At 45.4% G+C, this 16,568-nt stretch overlaps 1 protein-coding gene across 1 annotated transcript in view; it reads left to right on the top strand.

The window, feature by feature from the left end:
- The window catches only part of tnrc6c2 (trinucleotide repeat containing adaptor 6C2), a 44,626-nt gene extending 28,449 nt beyond the window's left edge, over positions 1-16,177 (top strand). The window contains exons 8-21 of the mRNA XM_029122538.2: positions 72-129; positions 227-369; positions 540-677; positions 1,766-1,909; positions 2,252-2,371; positions 2,557-2,640; positions 3,119-3,353; positions 3,841-4,005; positions 4,528-4,725; positions 4,846-4,995; positions 5,300-5,413; positions 6,129-6,347; positions 7,910-8,123; positions 8,637-16,177. Coding sequence (XP_028978371.2) covers positions 72-129; positions 227-369; positions 540-677; positions 1,766-1,909; positions 2,252-2,371; positions 2,557-2,640; positions 3,119-3,353; positions 3,841-4,005; positions 4,528-4,725; positions 4,846-4,995; positions 5,300-5,413; positions 6,129-6,347; positions 7,910-8,123; positions 8,637-9,021 — 2,367 coding nt within the window. The 3' untranslated portion in view covers positions 9,022-16,177. The remainder of the gene's footprint in view (positions 1-71; positions 130-226; positions 370-539; positions 678-1,765; positions 1,910-2,251; positions 2,372-2,556; positions 2,641-3,118; positions 3,354-3,840; positions 4,006-4,527; positions 4,726-4,845; positions 4,996-5,299; positions 5,414-6,128; positions 6,348-7,909; positions 8,124-8,636) is intronic.
- Positions 16,178-16,568: the final 391 nt, after the last annotated feature.

Raw genomic sequence — 16,568 nt, 5'->3', positions numbered from 1 at the left:
TTTTAGCGCCGTTTTATTCCATGGCATCGGTGTATCGTGTTGGTCGGTGACTGTTTCGTTTTTGTCTGCAGAGGGATCCTGCCGAGGAGGCTCTGAAAAGCAACAACATGAATTTGGACCAGGCCATGAGTAAGTGGTGTGTGTGTGTGTGTGTTACACCACAGTGTGTTTGTGTGCATTCCTTTTGTTTGTGCCCTTAATATATCTGAGTGTCTCCCTCCACCAGGCGCTCTGTTGGAGAAGAAGACAGATGTGGACAAGCGGGGCATGGGCATGTCGGACTACAACAACGGGATGAAGTCATTCAGTTGCCGGCCCCAGGGCCACTCCAAAGACCCCTCCTCAGACCGCAGCCCGTTCCTGGACAAGGTACCATATCGGAACTAACATTGCTGCGGTTCGGCCCGTACTACGAACCCAGCTAGTGGGAAAGCACGTCTACTGCTGAAGGTTTAAACAGCAGACTCGCGCGCCAATGTAAATGTTCTTCACTCAAATGAAGTCCCTGGCCCTTTTTTAATTGATTGATGGCTTTGCAGGATGGTGGTCTGTCGGACGACGCCCCCCCCTCACCGTTTATGCCTTCTCCTGTCAGCCTGAAGCTCCCCCTGGTGAACAACCTGCAACCTGGCCAGGGCTCCCCTGGGCTCAGCATGCAAAACTTGAACAACAGACAGGTATGGGTTGGGCTGTCTCATACCACACACACACAGATCTGTATAAAAACACCCATGTGTGCGCGCACACTCTTAAACGGAATTCTCACCCACTCATAAACAAACACCTGCACGCACACATTATGCTTACAGGAACCGGTCACACTTTTTCAGGGCAACTTGGTGCCTATATTTTACTTTTTTTATATGATTGCTGGGTGGAACAACAACTCAACTCTGCGTCCACCTCTCTAAAAGTAGCACTAATGAAAGTCTAAAAGGAAGAGAGAAAGGGCGAAAGGGAAGAGAAAAATCTGTTTCCAGGAACTGGAGAGCAGACGTGACTCAGAAGGCCAGCGCTGCTGTTGAAAACCATTTCAGTGTTTCCACAATTACGTTCAGCTTGCCACGTAGTTCTGTCTCAAGTGTTGATGCGACCGCAGCCTTGCCTGGAGAGCCCATTGAAAAGGGCCAGTTTTAGAGTGTTGAGCATCATAGGAAGCAGCCATGGAAATGAGTCCTTGAAAGCCCAACAAAAGCCCTGTAACCCTGCTCATAACTCAGTTGAACTGAACACACTCTTGCCTGACACATTCCTCCGTTTCTCTTTTATCGCCGGGTGATGCGGGCGTCTAACGAGGGCCACCTTTTAATCACCGGGACAGTTGAACCAGACGGATGACATTACCAAATGTACAGGTTTAGGGTTGTTCAGCGATACGTCGGGTTTGAAACCTTTCTTCACTACTGGATGGTTGAGGGAATCATGGGAGAATGATCTGATGACTGTTTATCTGCTGTCTTTCATTTTATTGACACATTTCCACCCCGAAGACCCCCCCCCCCCCCCGTGTGAGTCCTCTAACTTCGGCCTGATGTTAAATGAGCAGTAGGCCAGTGCTCCGAATCGGCTTCGTACATCATTTCCGTTCAATCCTAACCCTTAACGTTGCTCGGTCTGGGCCGGATGAGCCAATGGGCGGTGCGTTCCGGGAGTGATTACCGTTCGTGGCGACGAATATGGCGAGTGGAGGGACTTAGCTCTGCGTCCAGTCTTGATGACACATTTTCTTAACTGTGTGTGTGTGTGTGTGTGTGTGTGTGTGTAGATGCAGAGTGGAATGTTTGGCAGTAGCGGAGCAGCACAAGCCCGGGTCATGCAGCCTCCTCCTCCTCCTCAGCCGTCAGTGCCACCTCTCAGCTCCTCCCAGCCTAGTCTTCGCGCTCAAGTGCCTCAGTTTCTCTCCCCTCAGGTATACACACGCATGGTTTACCTGTGAGGGGCGTTTTAGGCGACCACATGGTCTTCCTGTTAAGGACAATATTTGCCATATCCTCAACTTTTACCTCCTGGCCTAACTTTCACTTCTTACCACTAAGCTTTATTGTAATCCTAAACTTAAACTTAATTTTAACCCTGACCTTACCCCTAAAATATCCTTTTTATTTTGAGGGAATGCCACATTTTCTTTCTAAACCCTCAATAGGTTCCCATTACAAGTGAGGACTGGTTCTGTGTTAATTAATGTACACAAGAATACGTGTGTCATTAAAAATGTTTTCTTGTTGTTGTTTTTTTTCATCTCCCTTTCCAGGTTCAAGCACAGCTCTTGCAGTTTGCCGCAAAAAACATTGGTCTGAACCCTGCACTTTTAACCTCACCAATTAACCCTCAACAAATGACCCTGTTGTATCAACTTCAGCAACTGCAAATGGTGAGTCAAAAGGCTCATGTCCAATTTGCTCTTCTTATTACCTCATCAACTGACCAAATCATACAGTATTTACTGCCTGTTAATCACCCCCGTCTTTCCCCGTCTCCTCCCATCTTCCTCTCCCCACCTTTTTCTTTTCTATTTCTCCCTCCCATCATTTTCCTCATGTCTCCGTCCGTTTCCAGGCGTACCAGCGTTTACAAATCCAGCAGCAGATGATGCAGGCTCAGCGCAGCGTCTCCGGCCCGGTCAGACAACAGGAGCAGCAGGTAAAGACCTGTCCTCCACTCTGTCCCCTGGACCCGCCCACTGTCCCATCGCCTACCTGAGACACAGGGACTTTGTTCCTGGTCGCCCTCGTCTTATGCAACAGCCCTCTGAGACACTCCGTGAATGTCTAGGACTTCTCTTTTAGAGATACGATCAAAATGTTGAGCGTTATCATGTGTTTCACAAATGTTTCTCAAATGTTACAAGCTTTGGAGAAGTGGTTACACAAGCTTGGCTGCTTGTGGGTGAATTTAAACAACCGTGTGTGGCTGAATGCTCTTCTCCTTTATTGTGAAGTGGCCACTTCTGTAAAATAAGTCCATACCAACCCCGGGAGTTGCCTGTTTATTGGGTTTTGGATTATATCTGGTCACACAGTCATGGGAGGAAGTTTCTGTGGTGGACATTGTAATCTTATAACCCCCCCCCCCCCCCCCACGTCTCTCCTCCCCCGTCTCTCCTCCCCCCACCCTCCAGGTTGCACGTACAATCAATAACATGCAGCAGCAGATCCAGCAGCACCAGCGCCAGCTGTACCAGGCCCTGCTAATGAAGCAGCAGCCCCCCGGCTCCCACTCCTCCAGCCTGCACCCCGGCCAGGGCAAATCAGTCCTGGACTCCTTCCCAGGCCACCCCCAGGCTCCGGGCCTCTCCGACCTGCACACCAAAGAGCCGCAGTCCTCTCCCAATTCGTACAGCCCCTACCCGGTCTGTAAGTCAACACACGCTGGTAGACCGGCAGCTCTTTCTCTAAGTCTCTCTTCACAGAGCGTTGCGTCGCCCATTAATCCTTAGGTCCTCTTCTAATTGTGATGAGAAGTGCATGTGGCAACACAACCAAAATCCGTTTGTGTGTGCTTTAGGTCTAACTATACCCATGGGGACTAAATGTCCCCATCAGTATAGTAAAAACAGAAAAATAAACTTTTGCCAGTCCCCATGAGGCAAAGTCAATTTCCAGCTCATGGTTTCGGGTTAGAATTGTGTTTTCTTTAAGGTCCGGGCGTTGTTGGTTAAGTTTAGGGTTAAGGTTAGGTATTATATCTAGGTAAAGTTTAGGCATACATGTTACTTTATTGAGGTTAGGGTTAGGGTTATGGTTAGGTTTAGGGTTAAGATTAGGGAACGGGAGCATGCAATTTCTATTTTCGGGTCCCCATGAGAATAGCCATACAAACGTGTGTTTCTCCCCACTCTAGCTGGACTCAATCCTAACATGAATGTAAACTGCATGGAGGTGGGGGGTTTGTCCATGAAGGAGCCTCCGCAGCCCCAGTCACGCCTCTCCCAGTGGACCCACCCCAACTCCATGGACAGCCTCTCGTCAGGCTCCTCTCACATGGAGGCCAACCTCAATAAGCACGGTAGGCCGATGGTCTCGTTTTTCTCAGTCCAGTAAAACGCTGATTCCCCTCCCCTCTGGGGGCGATCGAGATCCACGCCTAGTTTATGTTTATGTTTGTTTTGTTGGTTTTCTTAAATGTGACAGTTGGGAACGAGGTTTCACTGAATATGGAGTTTTCAAGAAAGAACTTGTTAACCCGTTGTCACGTTTCACACGACACAGGTTCTGCAGACCAAGTAGCACTTAAATGTGTATGCCACAAGCAGGAACTTTCTCATCACTCTCCTGTGAACCGAGAGGCTAACCTCTGACAGGCACTTCTAGTAAACATCATGCCGTGAAAAACATGTCCTTCCTCTGAAGGTTTCTGTCTGTTTTCGCAATCTCAATGTGGAAACAATTGGTGAAATTTCAACCGCAAGTATTCGTAACAAAGGACATGGTTTATCACAACAGGAGCACATTTTTAAGAGGTTGTTTTGATGCATTTAAACAACCCATGTTCCTTTCTCCTCTTATGTGCACATTTTTCTGTCTCAAGGTGCCATTTCTGCTGCCTCCACCCTGGGACCCCCCGGGAAGCCCACCCAGATGGATGACTCCTACAGCCCCTACAGTATCATGAGTGGCTCAGAGTCACCCACCTCCCCTCTGGTTCCCCCCGACAGCTGGGGCCAGGGACCTGGCAAGAGCCCCAACGATAAGATCACCAACGGAACCAATATCAACTGGCCCCCTGGTTGGTGGAATGTTTTTGTGTCAAGAGACATTTTGGGGCCTTGTTCCCTACAGAGTTGTGGGGTTTCAGTGTTAACAGCACAATGTGTTGACGGCGCCGTCATCCACGGTCTCTCCTCAGAGTTTTGTCCAGGCGTACCCTGGAAGGGCCTGCAGAATATCGACCCCGAGAACGACCCCAACATGACCCCGGGAAGTGTTCCCAGCGGTCCCACCATCAACACCAACATCCAGGACGTCAACCGATACCTGCTCCGTGACCGCAGTGGAGGTGAGGAAGTGGGGTCGTTGAGCTACTGTGTCCGGGGGCGGGGGGGTGGGGTCAGTCCTCGCGGAAGTGGTTACTTCGGTTTGGTTGGTATGGACAACCAGTCGGACACGCGTCCGTTTCTTTACAGGCCTTTCGAACAGATGTCTTTCTGTGTTGTGATGTTGCTGGCGTTTCGGGAAGTGCCACAGGAGGGTATCTGTCAGTGCTCTGTGACTTGTTGAGACCGTGTCATCCGGTAGCCCAGGCCCTCTGGTGTCTTCATCCGTATTTTTCTTTCCCCTTAACAATGGGACCCAACCTCTAGGCTCCTCCCCTCCGTCACCGTGTCAGAACGGGGCTCCGCCCTCCACTGAGTGGCCCATCCCTGGCTGCTACACCAGCCCTTTCAGTCTGTCCTCCCCGGATGAGGAGAGCGCAGGTACAGGGTATTGTACTGACCGCGGCCTCCGCCCTGACCTTTTGTGTTGCCCCCCTGATCCTTTGACCCTTGATCCATGGTCAAACATGCTTGACACCCCTCCCCGTAATTGCGACCGTAGCAACCAAGCTCTCTTCCCGAGTGCGTGTGGTCTGTGTTTGTTGATCTGAGTATTTTCAGTGGCTAGGTACTTTCCTTTGCCTATCCTTCAATCCTAATATCCAGTTGGAGTGTCGTGCACTGCTGTTTGACTGAATGGCCTTGAGCTCCTTGCAAAATGGCATATTTCAGTGTTTCTGTCTAGAAATGCCATGGCCTCTGTAGCCCTAGTGCTGGATCCTTAAGCATGTGTTGGTGTGTCATTTTAATCGCAGCTAAGCAACTCAAGGAGAGTGTATGAAACACTTGGTTACCTTAGTCACCGCTGTTCCATTCGTTTCCTATTTGTTTCCTGTGTGGTCACCAGTGATAGACTAATGAATGTTTTTTTCCCCCTCTAACCAAGCGTTGTTACGTAATATAAAATCTTGAAATAAAAATGCTACCTCTGACGCACACATTCAGCCCACAACCGTTCCCCCAATCAATCATACATGACATGATTCTAAGAATTAGGTTTCGGTTAACAGTCTGTATTGCTAATGTAAGGTCTCCATCTTTAATAGATGATCTCAGTAGATCCGTCGGTGTCTCATATGTTCCTCCCTTGCTTCAGGTAAACTCTCAGACATGAAGTCTACCTGGTCCCCGGGGCCGATCTCGCACCCATCCCAGGCCTCATTGTCCCACGAACTGTGGAAGGTCCCCCAGGGGTCACGCAACACCACTGCCCCCTCCAGGCCCCCTCCGGGCCTCACCAACCCCACCAAGCCCTCCACCTGGGGAGGAAACTCCCTGGGCCTGGCCCAAGCCTGGAGCAGCTCCTACACGTCAGGTGAGGGTCTACTTTGTCTAAATGAGCAGCTGTAAAGGACTGGTCAGTATCCGTATTTTCGTATCGTATTGTTATCCTTGCTTTCTGTTACCGTACCAGCAGTTTATTGCTACGCGTGTGGATTTTGTGGCTGGCCCAGCCCTTCTAAAGTGCTTACTAGTATAGCTAAGCTTGATAAAATAAAATGGTGGTGCCCGGTGAAGTTTTGAACCTTATCTGCTTTATCAGTCTTTACGTTAGCCTTAATTAAAACTGTATACGGATATATTGCAACTGATTCTGGCATGGAAAAGTTCATCTTCAGTCTGGCTAGCAATTGCTAAATTTTTATGATTATTCCTAGAAAGTTAGTAGCTACTAGTAAGCCTATTACTGGCTAATAAGCAGTTGAAAAGGCCAGTGGCAAAAGCAATACAGTCCATACTTGTGGTGTAGTGGTTAACGACACTGCCTTTCACCTGGGCGACCCGGGTTCGAATCTCGAGAGGGTGACACTTTTTATTGCAGGCCGTCTGAACTAGACTTCTTATTTTTTTAGGAATTTATTTGTAAGTCATTACAAAGTGTTGCTGGTAGTAGACAACCTACAGGGACAGACAACATTTACACACATGCAACTGACACACAATTAAATACAAATGGGCGGAGTTAGTATGCGTTTAGACATGAGCGGTTAGTGGAGATGATGCTTAGAGATTGAGGTACACATCAGCACCAGCGTATCTAGATGCCATTAGATGAACAGAGTGCTGAATGCACTTGTGTGCAGCCGCCTACTTAGCATTTTGCCGGTTTCTTGATGTGGTGAGTCCTATTATAAAGTGCAAAGGACAGCGACTCCCTCAACCATCTGCTAGCTTAGCTATGTGAACGTCCTGCCTAACACAATGTTGTTGACATATTCACCTAACGCCTCAGTCGGAGTGCGGACCGCGTAGGCCCTGGTGTGTCTGCCTGGGTGTGGTTGTGATGAGCTACTCTATTGAGCTCCCCTCCTGACTTGCTCCAGTGGGGTGGAGCGACACACACCCTGTTGTGGTTAGGGGCCCCATTTTTTCATTTCAAACTGACATCTTGAGGTTTATCTGTTTCGGAAACCTAACCTTACTTTGATACAAGAAACCCTAGGTTGTGTTGATGTTGTTAGAAACCATCCATTTACTCAAGAGGTGTAATGTTTTCAGACCATAACCAAACCGTTTGCTGAAGATTTTGTAGCGAGGGGGGTAGTTGTAGAAATGGATCGACAAATGGGGGATTACACCATATTTCTTCTGAATGTCGTTGGTCATGGTTTTAGATCTGTTTAATGTACTTTGTATTAACCCTGTTGAGGGGAGTGGGGCGCTGTGGCCTTGGGGGCGCTGTGGCCTTGGGGGCGCTGTGGCCTTGGGGGCGCTGTGGCCTTGGGGGCGCTGTGGCCTTGGGGGCGCTGTGGCCTTGGGGGCGCTGTGGCCTTGGGGGCGCTGTGGCCTTGGGGGCGCTGTGGCCTTGGGGGCGCTGTGGCCTTGGGGGCGCTGTGGCCTTGGGGGCGCTGACCGCTTGTGTTCTGTCTCCATCAGAGGGAACCACGTGGAGCACCGACAGCCCCAGCAGGACCAGTAGCTGGCTGGTCCTAAGGAACCTCACCCCCCAGATCGACGGCTCCACCCTGCGGACGCTGTGCATGCAGCACGGCCCACTCATCACATTCCACCTCAACCTGACCCAGGGGAACGCCGTGGTGCGCTACAGCTCCAAGGAGGAGGCCGCCAAGGCCCAGAAGTCCCTGCACATGTACGACTCCCTCATTCGCTCTCGCATTGTGTGGTGGGCTGTGTTGATCAACTGCACAACCCTTTCCGCTCTTTTGTCACAGTATTGCTTTGAGCGATCGTGGTACTATCTAACAGCATTGTACTTGATGCATCTTAGATGGCCGCTGAAGAACATTTGGCCTATAATGAGTTGTTGTGGTGACCTGAACCTGATGTCACTTCTATAAAAGGCATATAATAAGCAGAAAATCTTGTTTTAATGCATGTTGCCAGATTTACCCTCATATACTCATAACGCTAACTAAGATTGCTGAGTTAGCTAGCTAAGATTGCTAACATTAGCATGGTTAGTTATTATTAACTGACTTTGCTAGCTAATGACAATATTGTCATTTGTCTGAACTACATTTGATGACATTCTGATGACAACAATGTCACCACTGTGAATAAGAGTTTTTTTTTTTCTTTCTTGTAAACAGTGGTCAGTACGTGATCACACGATGCATAACTAACCGTGTCTCCATGCCTTTAGGTGTGTGCTTGGCAACACCACAATCCTGGCAGAGTTTGCTGGGGAGGACGAGGTGAACCGCTTCTTTGCACAAGGCCAACAGCAGCAGCAGCTCCCGCCCACCACCAGCTGGCAGCCCAACCCGGGCACCAATCAGACACGCATGGGTGGAGGAGGCGGAGCCTCGCAGCAGCACGCTGTTGGCCATCACTGGAGCAGCGGTGGTGGTGGCCTGGGGGGAGGGGCCAAGACGGGCGGAGGAGGAGACCTCCTTTGGGGAGGCGTGCCCCAGTACTCCAACCTGTGGGGGCCTCCCAGCGGCGATGATAGTCGCGGAGTTATTGGGAGCCCCACCCCTATAAACACGCTGTTGCCAGGCGACCTTCTGAGTGGAGAGTCCATGTAGGACAACACACTAACCATGAGGATGGATGTTGTCTCACTGCTATACCCGACAGTGGGGAAAATGATATAGAAATAAAAATACAGAAAAAAAAAAGACAATGAACAGGAGCAAAACCAAGCAAATCATGTGGCGATAATCAGTATGAACAAACTGTGAATCGTGTAACCGGAAGGCTGTGGGCACCGACCAGAGACTGCTGACCCCAAGCCCGTCGCTGTCTCATTGTCTTTTTCTTCCTTTTCTTTTTAAAGGGGATTTCATTTTTAGTGTTTGATCAACGTTGGAGGAAAACTTAACTAAAATGCAGAAAAGACTCAATGAAGTGAACCTTAAGTGTTTTTAATTTTTTCCATGAATATCGCTGACATTCTGTGTGATGTGTTTTTAAGGAGAAGCAATCGAAGAAGCTGCCATTTTGAATCTTTCCTTTGCCCCCCAAACTCCAAATTGATACAAGAAAATGACCATTCCCAGCATGTCGTGGCCAATGATGTGGTTGAAATACCTTTTACTTGTTATTTTATCATTTTATTCTAAGCACTAATATTAGCCTTAAGTGCTCTACTCTGGCCCAGGTCCTTCAATCTCAAGCCTTTTCTGTTTTGAAACTGAAGAAAATGTAATACGTTTAAAAACTTGCACAGTTCCCATCTCTGAGCCAGCAAATGGAACAGGACAAGTGTGATAAACAAAGGTCGTATTCACTAATAAAACGGAAGCAAATAGACCGAAACAAAGAAGGACTACCTGAACTTGGTCCAAATAAGATACGTTTTGTTTTCCGCTACAAACGGTTTTGCTACGGCGTGTACTAATGAATACGACCCCAAACTCACTCTGCAGTATGAGGCCTGTCAACGCTGACCCAACCAATCATCAGTTAAAACCTTTTTTTGTAGTTTTTATTCTGGTTGTATGTTCTTGAAGGGATTTACACTGCTGTTTTTGTTCTTATTGTATATTCAGGCGCATTTTTATAATATCTATCGCAACATAAGCTGAGAGAAGATTATTACTTGTTGACAACCTAGGTGAGTTTGTGTTGTGTGTACCTAATGAGTATGTCTGATGGCACCTAATCATTCATGTCTGTGAGTTCAAATTACCACTGCTCAGAACTACAACTTCAGCTATTCTCACCGAACAGGACTACAGGTGCTTTTTGTCAATTACTCAAATTATTCGTGTATTCTGTCAGTGACCATCTCGTCGTGGTCCAACAGTTTCTGGAAAACAACTTCACCTTGACGTGACCGTTATATTGTGCAATATAAGCCACAGACTCTTCTTCCGTCCACACTCAAGTCGAAACAGGAGCTGATTCATTTTGCTTTTTTTGTTGTTCTCGTTCACAAAAGAATGGTTTTGTGTCGTTTATCGAAGCGAAGAACTTGGGAAACTACGGCAACCTTACCTTTCTCAAATCTTGGATTCCCATCGGAACTCCATAAGTCTGTTGGTCTAACTGGCAGAGGAACAGCGTGGGTGGTTACTCTCTTATACTGTTCTGATACTGTACTTTGGCCCCAGGCGTCCTCGTACGTACAGTGAATTGGGATAAATGGGAAGGCACCGTCAGAACACTTCCTCTCTGCTTTGCCACAGCCTAACCCAACAGAGACTCAATTCAGATGGTCTGTCTAGAGGGGCACCGGGCACCTGGCACAATACCAAATAAGAGGGGTTTCTCCTAATGCAGTAGATCTACTATGAGTGTTCCTTGCATTTGGTACTGTACAAAAACATGAGACTGAGTAACCTTTTTTCTATTTCAAGGGGTTTTATCATAGCACTTATGAAGAGAGCAAACGCTTCAACTTGCAATCCAATAAATCAGAAAAATGGAGCAGCTTTAAAAAAAGGAAAAAAAAAAGAAGAAAAAAAGACTCATGCTCTTTTTGTACTGTATACTTGGAAATAACTTGGCGTGGCGTTACATTTGTTCTTTGGTTCAACGACTGGAACGGACTTGGAAATGGTAGCAGGATGAAGGGGAACTAAAAAAAATTACAAATAACTGAAACCTATTTGTGTTGGACAAAAGAAATCTGAATGATTTTTAATTTTTTTTTTCTAATTACATTTTCTTTGAACTATATCAAAGTGAATATCACTGTTACTCCGAAATGTTTAGCCTTTATCTTGTCTGGAGGCGCTAGACATGCAATGTTACCTGTCTCCGGCCGGTGGTCGGTCCGAATGGGGTTGGGGGCGGGCACGGTCCACTGAGTGCCTCTGCTGTGGTACCCATGGCAATGGTCGGTAGGCTACTCCTACTACAGCACTTAACTCCTGGACAGGCACCAAGCTCTCTCGTTGGACACCCTCGGCCCGGCAGGAAACCATGCTCCCTCCGAGACTGGCCAATCAGCATGGAGCTAACGACCTCGCCAGCAGCACTCAACCTTGTCTCAACCAACCCTCTCCATCTCACTTCTTCTTTCACACAAAGATCACTTTAGCTGGATGTCGAGGGACAGTCACATTTCTGGAATTTTGCCAGTGTCGATAACGTTTATTTCTCCCTTTTTATGTTACTGATGTATTTTTTTTATCTTGTTGATTTATTTTTGTCTATATGCAGCTGTCTTTTCAAGATGGCTGCCTGAAACAAGCCCTTTCACTGTTCATATGCAGAAACACTTTGGTCAGAGGTGCCTCTGTATGGTCGTCCTGTGTATTGAATGCAACCGAGGATCAATACTACAGACCGTTGTTGATTGTTTATTATATTGTTATTATTAGTTTGTATCTTAACTGATTGATCGTTCATTGCTTTGTTTGGACAGTATTCTGTAGTACTTCCAGGTAGTACCTGGAGAAGTCTAAGTTATATGAATACGGTCTCTCAGATGGGTGTCTGTGCCCCCCCCCCCCCCCTGAACCTAGCTGCTTCACCTGGGCTTCACCAGGGCTGTCCCCTCTCGCCCCTCACACAGCTGCTACGCTATAACCTCCTCCAGCCCCAGGCCTCTCCAAATCGACCCCTGGGCCTCCACCTTGACCAGATATAAACAGACTACACCCATCTGTTTCTATGCAAAAAATAAATGAAAACAACGTATGGTCGGAGGCCCTAACCAACCGGCCCATCCTGACCAATAGGAATGAGCACTCCTAGAGCTTGACCCAACCACCAACCTGCTGCTGTATGTATCCTTCAGCAACATGGCCGCTCCTGGTCCTTATAGCTGGGCTTAAACCACAACACTGTCGTATTCCAAACTGACACTCCCCACGCGGAGCTGTAGTACCACTGGAGGGCTGGCGTGGTAGGCCACTCTCTTTACTGTGCTGACGAAGACTGCTCTCCTCAGCTTGATCTCAGGGTAGGAGGAGACAACATTAAGAGAGAGGCAGCTCTCTAAATACGGATGTCCTTTGCTGTAGTGTGGGGAGAGCCAATACATACACTAACTGAAGGCCAGCTGTGCAGTAGTATGCAAGCACAGCCTTAACAGCTGGAGAAAAGGCTAGGTATTGGGAATGGGATAGTAATGAACTCCCTTCCTGACTCTGGGCCTGCTGTAATTATAAAAGAAAATGTAAAGGCCCATTCAGCATGTATGATGCCAATGTTATCCTATGTGCCAATACAGGAGTTAAAAAAGAAAAATCCCCAATGTTATGCTAGAAGAGTAAGAGTACTCCTCGTTCCAGGTTGGAGGATCTTTGTTAATAATCTTACATGGAGGTGGGGGGGGGGAGAGACAGGAAGAACCAACAGACGGTGGGGGGCAACACAGCTCACCCTGAAACACTGAGATGGTTTGGCTGGGTCTGAAATGGCACCCTGTTCATTATTTTGTGTATAATGTAGGAAAATGGGACGTCATTTAGTACGCAGCGAATCTTTGTGGGGAATGGCCCGTTGAGGAGGAAATCTTTAGTTTGGGGTTCCAAGTATGCTACAGTGCACAGTCAGTTTGATGGGGAATCCCGGGTACATATTTTTTTAAACCAAAAATTAAAAAAATTATTGCATTTTAACATCATTTTTAATATGAAGTTTGACAGAAAATCTTAAAAGAAAAAACCTTAAACTTTAAAAAGACAAAAAAAAAAAATGAATCTATGATATGTTAAAACTAAAGCTCTGCACTTCTAGCTGAAACGTCTCCAGTCCAGCAACCTCTTATCTTCCACCATCCAGAGTGTAGAATGCAGGCTGGGGTGCCTTTTTGTGGATGCTGTATTTATTGTATGTTTGTGTTTCCGCTTAAAGCGGGGCCCACAGAACTGTACATTTCCACAGACCCAGATGGCTTTGGGCCCAATGTATCAGCCCAACTCACTTGCCTCACTGCATCTACGGTAGGCAACGAGAGGGGGCGCAATTTAAGAGGTACAAAAAGTCTTTAAAAGAAACAAACAAAAACAGGAGAAGGCTACCTTTTGGGGCACCATTCGGCGTCCTGCAGCACACTAGCAAAAATCACGACTGCCTGTTTCTGTAACTGCCTTGATCCAAGCTCAGACAGACCCATTAGCCGGATGGGGGCCTCCAAGCGTCCACTCAGTGTGGGGGGGACCCCCTGCTGCACCAGCACTGAGGGGCACCGCCGCAACGCTCTCTCCAGCTATAGATAGATATATATGGATATATACGTACCATGTGGTAGCACATCCACCGACAGACAGAAATCTCGGATCACAACCTCTGAAACCTTTTGTTCTGTTTAAAAGGCTTCAATACAAACTGAAGGTGAGCAATATGTATTCCCCCCACGTGATACAAAGAAAAGAGAACAGGTTTAGGGGTAAAACTTGATGGATCGAGGGTAGTGTCTTTCTGATCTGGAGTTGGATATGCACGTTCTGGTTTAATGAACTTGTTACAGTACCTTTAAGTGCTTGTACTGTATGTGTATTTGTCCTTCAAACAAAGTCTGAACAACCCAACCTGAACCACCTGTTTTTAAATGCGTACTTTCCCAGTAGAGAAAAAAATCATTAAACATATCAAAACAAAAATATAAACACAAATACTTGAATCAAGGACCGCCAATAACGTAATGTGAAGTCTTTTGTAAAAAAAATTAAAAATAAATAAAAAAAAGGTCTGATCAGAGCTTTTTGAGGACGAGTTATAATGCGTTAAAATAAAACCAATATATAAAAACATTGTGAAAAAAATGCAAAAATCATCTTTGTGTGCTTGAAAGTCAAAATGTGTGCAAGCAACTGTGTGCTTGGCGGGCCTCGGTCTGCTCTTATCTTCCATTCAGTATGTTGTGTTGACCTTGTTGTCTGTACTTTCATTGTTTTATTTTTTGCTTGTCATAAACTATAATCTGATAGACATGTTATCTTCTAACGTTGCACTGAGTGTCTTCTACTCCTCACTCAGCTAATCGTGGGAAAACGAGACTAAGTACTGAGGGGAGATGTGACAATTCATGTGTAAATGTTTACTCAAGGATTTAATGGAAAAGTTTTTTTTGGTTTTGTTTTATCTGTAAAATGTTTATCTACCTTATAGTGGCTTTTATTGTGGAATAATCCAAAACAAGGGTTATCATTGAGTATTGCACCATTTTGTTCGGATTTAACTAAAATGAAGAAAAAAAAACATTAAAAAAAATCTTAAAACAAAAAGAAGATAAAAAAAACTACTTAAGAATTGTTGCCATAGGTGGTGGTGGTAATAGTAGTAGTAGTAGTAGTAGTAGTAAGTAGTATCCGTAGTACTAGATCCCTATGTTAACTTTATGGAGAAATGGAAAGGGATAACGTGAGGAGGTGAGTTTGTTACAAGACTCATTTCAGAGGTGCCTATCTTTTCTGTTTTTTATTTTATTTTTTGCAAAGCCACCCATCGTTTACAAACATTTCATTTGTCTGAAGTTCAAGGAAAAAAGGAGTTTATAACAGGAATGTTGGAAAAGAAAATAGACAAATTCCATCTTCCATCAAATGAATAGCTATGAACATAAAAAAAACTTTGCAAAATTAAGATGTATGCTACTTTCAGAACTCTGGGATAAATCAGTGTTGTGTCGTATTTTAAGTTATCTTTGATGTCAACTGTGTATTGATTTGATTTATTAGAATTTTGTCTTGTAAAAAGACGACGCAAATTGCTCACTATCTTGCACACTCATAAAAAATGTGGATCTTGTCTCAGGAAGGCCAGAATTTCCAGAGTACCAACTCCACCATTTTCTTTTTTTTTCTTTTTATGAAAGAAAGTTAAAATACAATAACTATGAAGCATAACTCAAAGCACTGAAGGTTATGGATTATAATAGAATATGAAATACCATTTGTTTCTAGAAATCCGTAGCAGTTACATATTTACCAAATAAAGGACTGAAAATGAACTTTGAGACAAGTAGTGCTTTACATGTAAAATCTGTAGAAATTGCTTTTCATTTAAACAAAAGTGAACAAGGATTTTTCTTGTCATAAGGCAGTGATAGGACATTGCAGTTGTATGTTTTACCTATGTATTTTTCTTTGAGGTTCCATCCTGTAAAGTTCAGGAGCATTGTGCATTATCCTGTTTTATATGTCTCTGTTCCTGGGGCAGGTATTCAACAAGTTATTCAATTCTAATGTCAAATAGATGGTTTTCAGGAAACAGATTGAAGTGGACGAAAAAAGCTGGTTTTTAAAGGATCATGATCTATGCACAAGTGGGAGGGAGAGTCCAGGCCTGCATTTCTCTTGGGACCCCAGGACATGTACTCTGGGTTTCAGGGTTTGTTCTGGGGGTGTGTTTTTGTTGTGCTACAAATTTGCTATGTTCGATTTCCTCCCCCTCTCCCTCATCGTCATTATTATTGTCATCATATTATTTGGCAAAACTTTGCATTGCATCGCCATGCTGTGTAATCCTTAACCAATGAGCGCTTATCCTTCTGCTAAAGCACTGTGGGTTATACTGAGAGAAAGCCCATGACTTTTAAGGCTGTCTGGTTTTTTGTAAGGGGATGGGGGGAGGGGGTACATTGCCTTTGCCTTTTTATTTTAAAAACATTAAAGAAAAATGTCTGTACTGAAATACAAAGTTGTGGCTTTTAAATGTTGTTCTTTATTTTTCCTCATAGAATGTGATCGTTAATGACATGCACCGGAAAAAAAACATGGTTCCTTGAGTTACGGAGTGTCTTTCAGACTATATTAATAAATTGCAATTTTTCTTGGCTGTTAATGCGTCTTGTCACTGATTTCACTGTTAGATTTGTATGTGAAAATACTTCTGTAAATCGAGATGCACCCACATAGAGTGGAGGTTAATAGTGTTCACCCCCTTGGGTTTTCCACATTTTGTGTTATAACATGAAATCAGAAGGTATATAATTTTGAGTTATTGCCTCCGATCAACACACAACTCCATAATGTCAAGGTGAAAAATGTAATCTACAAATAGGTATAAATCCATTACTAATACAAAAAAAGGAAATAAGTTGTGTAAATAATCAACCACTTTTGTTAATCTGGAGACAGCTATTTTTTGCCCATTTGTCTTTGCAAAATTGCTGACGCTCCTCAAGTTGGCTGGGGCCGTTTGTTGATCTATTTCCACAGATTCTCAATTCAAT

This window comes from Esox lucius, chromosome 9 (genome assembly GCF_011004845.1).
Source record: "Esox lucius isolate fEsoLuc1 chromosome 9, fEsoLuc1.pri, whole genome shotgun sequence".
Classification (NCBI taxonomy): Eukaryota; Metazoa; Chordata; class Actinopteri; order Esociformes; family Esocidae; genus Esox; species Esox lucius.
Note: the sequence above shows the minus strand (reverse complement) of the source record. Positions and strands in the feature narration are given on the sequence as shown.